This window comes from Procambarus clarkii, chromosome 27 (genome assembly GCF_040958095.1).
Source record: "Procambarus clarkii isolate CNS0578487 chromosome 27, FALCON_Pclarkii_2.0, whole genome shotgun sequence".
NCBI classification, from domain to species: Eukaryota; Metazoa; Arthropoda; class Malacostraca; order Decapoda; family Cambaridae; genus Procambarus; species Procambarus clarkii.
The window spans coordinates 11,732,271-11,739,372 of record NC_091176.1 but is presented as its reverse complement, the minus strand read 5'-3'; the positions used below and the strand labels follow the sequence as shown (position 1 = coordinate 11,739,372).

The following is a 7,102-nucleotide window of genomic DNA, read 5'->3' as shown; positions in this document are numbered from 1 at the left end:
CTCCCACCAGCTGGGTGGACACATCCCCCCACCAGCTGGGTGGACACATCTCCCACCAGCTGGGTGGACACATCCCCCCACCAGCTGGGTGAACACATCCCCCCACCAGCTGGGTGGACACATCTCCCACCAGCTGGGTGGACACATCCCCCCACCAGCTGGGTGAACACATCCCCCCACCAGCTGGGTGGACACGTCCCCCCACCAGCTGGGTGGACACATCTCCCACCAGCTGGGCGGACACATCCCCCACCAGCTGGGTGGACACATCTCCCACCAGCTGGGTGGACACATCTCCCACCAGCTGGGTGGACACATCCCCCCACCAGCTGGGTGGACACATCCCCCCACCAGCTGGGTGGACACATCCCCCCACCAGCTGGGTGGACACATCCCCCCACCAGCTGGGCGGATACATCCCCCCACCAGCTGGGTGGACACATCCCCCCACCAGCTGGGTGGACACATCTCCCACCAGCTGGGTGGACACATCCCCCACCAGCTGGGTGGACACATCCCCCCACCAGCTGGGTGGACACATCTCCCACCAGCTGGGTGGACACATCCCCCCACCAGCTGGGTGGACACATCTCCCACCAGCTGGGTGGACACATCCCCCCACCAGCTGGGTGGACACATCTCCCACCAGTTGGGTGGACACATCTCCCACCAGCTGGGTGGACACATCCCCCCACCAGCTGGGTGGACACATCTCCCACCAGTTGGGTGGACACATCTCCCACCAGCTGGGTGGACACATCCCCCCACCAGCTGGGTGGACACATCCCCCCACCAGCTGGGTGGACACATCTCCCACCAGCTGGGTGGACACATCTCCCACCAGCTGGGTGGACACATCCCCCCACCAGCTGGGTGGACACATCTCCCACCAGCTGGGTGGACACATCCCCCCACCAGCTGGGTGGACACATCCCCCCACCAGCTGGGTGGACACATCTCCCACCAGCTGGGTGGACACATCCCCCCACCAGCTGGGTGGACACATCTCCCACCAGCTGGGTGGACACATCTCCCACCAGCTGGGTGGACACATCTCCCACCAGCTGGGTGGACACATCCCCCCACCAGCTGGGTGGACACATCCCCCCACCAGCTGGGTGGACACATCTCCCACCAGCTGGGTGGACACATCCCCCCACCAGCTGGGTGGACACATCCCCCCACCAGCTGGGTGGACACATCCCCCCACCAGCTGGGTGGACACATCTCCCACCAGCTGGGTGGACACATCTCCCACCAGCTGGGTGGACACATCCCCCCACCAGCTGGGTGGACACATCCCCCCACCAGCTGGGTGGACACATCCCCCCACCAGCTGGGTGGACACATCCCCCCACCAGCTGGGTGGACACATCCCCCCACCAGCTGGGTGGACGGTCACCGGGTACAAGCCTGGCTCCCGCCTCCACACTGCAGATGATGGGGTACCATGATGGGGTACCACACACAAACACCAACAAGGCTGAGATGATGAGCCTATGGGATTAGGATCAACATGACATGAGATAAAAAAATGCAAATATTACATGCAACCAAATGAACAATGATTACTTAAAAGCAGGAAAATATATAAGGTGACTGCAGCAAGCCTATTGATCCCAGGCGGGCAGGTCCTGTTTAACCCCGGCCACGAAACTCGTATACTAAGTCGAGATTAGACAATTTAGCCACTTATTATTTCATCTATGTGCCACGAAATGGTGTGTATGATCTTTATATTGTATATTATTAAATAAAGAAAAAAATTGTATTTGATAGAGAGCTCCAGATCCTATTGGGTTTTGTCATATCTACATTTAAAGCTGCCCGAATTCATAAATAATTTCATAGTAGTAATACCTGCTCAACCAGGCTATGATTCATACGTCAGGCTGCGAGCAGCCACGTCAAACAGCCTGGTTGACCAGACTATTGGCCCATACGAGGCAGCTCCCATCTACAACCACCCTATCCCACTCATATACATGTCCAGCCCACGCTTGAAACAATCGAGGGACCTCACCTCCACCACTTTCCACAAATCAACAACCCCGTTACTGAACCAGTATTTACCCAAGTCTTTCCTAAATCTAAACTTATCCATTTTATACCCATTGTTTCGTGTTCTGTCTTCTGTTGATACTTTTAATACCCTATTAATATCCCACAAGATAAGGTAGTAGGCAGTTTATCTTTGCTTGGCTCCTCCCTAATCCAAACAACAAATATGGAGACAAACACGCGTACCTCATGGCCACAAACATATCTACCACGTGGCCACAAACATGTCTACCACGTGGCCACAAACATATCTACCACGTGGCCACAAACATGTCTACCACGTGGCCACAAACATGTCTACCACGTGGCCACAAACATATCTACCACGTGGCCACAAACATGTCTACCACGTGGCCACAAACATGTCTACCACGTGGCCACAAACATGTCTACCACGTGGCCACAAACATGTCTACCACGTGGCCACAAACATGTCTACCACGTGGCCACAAACATGTCTACCACGTGGCCACAAACATGTCTACCACGTGGCCACAAACATGTCTACCACGTGGCCACAAACATGTCTACCACGTGGCCACAAACATATCTACCACGTGGCCACAAACATGTCTACCACGTGGCCACCAACAATCTATCACGTGGCCACAAACATCTACCACGTGGCCACAAACATGTCTACCACGTGGCCACCAACAAGTCTACCACGTGGCCACAAACATCTACCACGTGGCCACAAACATATCTACCACGTGGCCACAAATGTCTTCATCGTGGTAATAAACATGTCTACCTCGTGGCCGAAAATATATTTAACATGTTGCTACATACATGTCTACTACGTGTTCTCAAACATGTCTACCACGTGGTCACAATCATGTCTACCACGTTGTCACAATCAAGTCTACCACGTTGTCACAATCATGTCTACCACGTGGCTACAATCATGTCTACCACGTGGTCACAATCATGTCTACCACGTGGCCACCATCATGTCTACCACGTGGTCATAATCATGTCTACCACGTGGCCACAATCATGTCTACCACGTAGTCATAATCATGTCTACCACGTGGCCACAATCATGTCTACTACTTGGCTACAATCATGTCTACCACGTGGCCACAATCATGTCTACCACGTGGCCACAATCATGTCTACCATGTGGCCACAATCATGTCTACCACTTGGCCACAATCATGTCTACCACGTGGCCACAATCATGTCTACCACTTGGCTACAATCATGTCTACCACGTGGTCATAATCATGTCTACCACGTGGCTACAATCATGTCTACCACGTGGCCACGAACATCGTCTACCACGTGGCCACGAACATCGTCTACCACGTGGCCACGAACGTTTACACGCTGCTATGGACGGTATGTCCACTCACAGGATCCGCTGACCAATAAACATGCCCGCCGGGACAAAACAAAACAAAAGACAAGGACAAATCCTAAAAATAAATCTACCATATGGCTAGAAGCTAATGTTTACTGCGTGTCTACCATATTATACAAACGCTTGTCTATTATTTAATCGGAAACATGTTACCCTGCCTTGCATGTAGCCAATTACAAATGCATGTCTCTACAAGTACCTATATCTGTTTAAATTATTTAATGCACGAACCCGCAAAATCACGAGACTTACAGTGAGGGACCAACATAGCCTAGTAACCCTCTCCACTAGGTCAGGTCAGGTCAGGGTAAGGTCAGGGGTCGGAGTGAGGTCAAACTACAAGTTATTTGAGGCCCCTTAAATACACACGGCAGGATTCTGTGGGTTGTATATCTCCTTAACCCCTTTCTGTGACTGCACACAAAGTCTGGAATATATTTAAAAAATATATATTTATTGCATAAATATAATGTTTGAAGTGTGAAAACAATGTCAATTTACCTAGAATAATACATCGCATTTTGACGCCAAACTCGCCAAAGGACACAATATAATGTATTACGAATCATAACGGCTCGCAAATGTTCCTGTTTTCTACGCGTGGGTCCCTGTTTTAGTTCATCATTTTCCGTCCGCTGTGGCAACTAGAGATCAGCTGCCTGATTACTAGGGAGGCACTAAGTAGGAGACAGCTCCTCCACTCCCTCAACACCCTTCTCGCCGATAACATCACACGGATAACCGCATACATTACCTTAACTGACCCTCACCGTCTTCCAAGATGCCCGCAGTGACACCACTGAATTTTATTCCCCTAGCGATTGACAAGGTGGGGCAGATCTCAGAGCCATTAGACTGCCGATCCTTAAAGAGAACCACTCCAAATAAGCAAGACCTGGTCATAGTCTACCGGGCCGCGTCACTCCTGTGAATGAACACACCAGTATGACACCCAGTAGGATATCATGGAACGGATAAGAGCCAACAGAAAAAAAATTAAAGACTAATATATTCACTAAAATTTACTTTAATATAAACTATGCAAAATGTTAAAGTATTCTTTAAGGGTTAGACACAAGATAAACTACTACTTAATGATTATGGCAGTAGGCAAGTCTTTTAAGATTTAACATCTAACCAAAGGAAGACGAAGATATAATAATCATATACCGAGAGGAAGAGAGGAAAACCACTACACAAGGTGACGGGAGTGGTGTGAGCCGCGGTGCGACAGGCGGTCTGGCCGGGTGCTCTGGTAGCCAACCCCTCCCCCACCTCTCCCTTAACCCCTCCCCAGCACATCCCCCTTCTCTCCTCCACCTCTCCCCATCGCCCCCTTCCCCAACTGCGGTCGCTCCTCCCCTCCCTCTCACCCCACTCTCTCACGGTCAAGGCCAAGAGCGGCCACAGCCGTGTTTACATGTAACGGTTCTACAAAAGTACCTTATGAAGCATACTCGGCTCTAAAACTCACTCATGAGTTTTAGAGCCGAGTGAGGCTCTATCGTCAAAACTATGGTATGAAATGTATGTCAGGTGGGCGAAACGCAATTGCAGATCAATTAACTCCCTTACCAGAGGTGTTAAATAGCCAAACACGTGTTGTCGAATACATTTACAGAAAGTTTTATTTAAGGGATAGCTGAATCAGAGTACACGTGAGTCCTTGCGTAGTCCTTAGAATGCCAAACACCTGCAGCCACACCAATGTCAGACACCGTGCCAAACACCTGAAGACACATTACCTAACACCTGCACCCACACCACTGTCAGACACCATGTCAAACACCTGTACCAATGTCAGACACCGTGCTAAACACCTGCACCCACACTACTGTCAGACACCATGCCAAACACCTGCAGCCACACTACTGTCAGACCTGGTTGATACCTGGTTGATGGGGTTCTGGGAGTTCGTCTACTCCCCAAGCCCGGCCCGAGGCCAGGCTCGACTTGTGTGAGTTTGGTCCACCAGGCTGTTGCTTGGAGCGGCCCGCAGGCCCACATACCCACCACAGCCCGGTTGGTCCGGCACTCCTTGGAGGAATAAATCTAGTTTCCTCTTGAAAATGTCCACGGTTGTTCCGGCAATATTTCTTATGCTTGCTGGGAGGACGTTGAACAACCGCGGACCTCTGATGTTTATACAGTGTTCTCTGATTGTGCCTATGGCACCTCTGCTCTTCATTGGTTCTATTCTACATTTTCTTCCATGTCGTTCACTCCAGTACGTTGTTATTTTACTGTGTAGATTTGGTACTTGGCCCTCCAGTATCTTCCAGGTGAATATTATTTGATATCTCTCTCGTCTTCTTTCTAGTGAGTACATTTGGAGGGCTTTGAGACGATCCCAATAATTTAGGTGCTTTATTGCGTCTATGCGTGCCGTATATGTTCTCCGTGCCAAACACCGTGCCAAACACCGTGCCAAACACCTGCACCAATGTCAGTCACCGTGCTAAACACCTGCACCCACACTACTGTCAGACACAGTACCAAACACCTGCACCCACACCAATGTCAGACACAGTACCAAACACCTGCACCCACACCAATGTCAGACACAGTACCAAACACCTGCATCCACACCAATGTCAGACAGTATCAAACACCTGCACCCACACCAATGTCAGACACAGTACCAAACACCTGCACTCACACCAATGTCAGACACTGTACCAAACACCTGCATCCACACCAATGCCAGACAGTATCAAACACCTGCAGCCACACCAATGCCAGACACAGTACCAAACACCTGCATCCACACCAGTGCCAGACACAGTACCAAACACCTGCATCCACACCAGTGCCAGACACAGTACCAAACACCTGCATCCACACCAATGCCAGACACAGTACCAAACACCTGCAGCCACACCACTGTCAGATTGTACCAAACACCTGCAGCCACACCACTGTCAAACTGTACCAAACACCTGCAGCCACACCACTGTCAAACTGTACCAAACACCTGCAGCCACACCACTGTCAAACTGTACCAAACACCTGCAGCCACACCACTGTCAAACTGTACCAAACACCTGCAGCCACACCACTGTCAAACTGTACCAAACACCTGCAGCCACACCACTGTCAAACTGTACCAAACACCTGCAGCCACACCACTGTCAAACTGTACCAAACACCTGCAGCCACACCACTGTCAAACTGTACCAAACACCTGCAGCCACACCACTGTCAAACTGTACCAAACACCTGCAGCCACACCACTGTCAAACTGTACCAAACACCTGCAGCCACACCACTGTCAAACTGTACCAAACACCTGCAGCCACACCACTGTCAAACTGTACCAAACACCTGCAGCCACACCACTGTCAAACTGTACAAACGACAGTGTAGCCTAAGCTTTGTCTGAGACTTATTATAATAATCGGGTAATATATATATATATATATATATATATATATATATATATATATATATATATATATATATATATATATATATATATATATATATATATATATATATATAATATGTAGCAAAAAACAATTTGTTGACAAATGTATATTGCTGGACATATTTTATAATTAAATTTATTGGCTATTGATCATGTAAGTACATTATTGATTTGTTTATGAAAATAGTATTAGCATTCGTGATAAATATGAGATTACAGATAAATGAGGGTATGCTCTTTTTGTAATC

The 7,102-nt window shown here is 49.3% G+C and overlaps 1 protein-coding gene across 1 annotated transcript; it reads left to right on the top strand.

Annotated features, from left to right (window-relative positions):
- Positions 1-5,870: 5,870 nt before the first annotated feature.
- On the top strand, positions 5,871-6,809 carry LOC138369103 (mucin-2-like). The gene has a single exon (XM_069332039.1). It carries the CDS (start codon positions 5,871-5,873, stop codon positions 6,807-6,809), a length of 939 nt encoding a protein of 312 aa, XP_069188140.1.
- Positions 6,810-7,102: the final 293 nt, after the last annotated feature.

Coding starts and splice junctions, on each gene's coding strand:
- LOC138369103 (XM_069332039.1), top strand. CDS start 5,871: ATGTCAGTCACCGTGCTAAACACCTGCACCCACACTACTGTCAGACAC.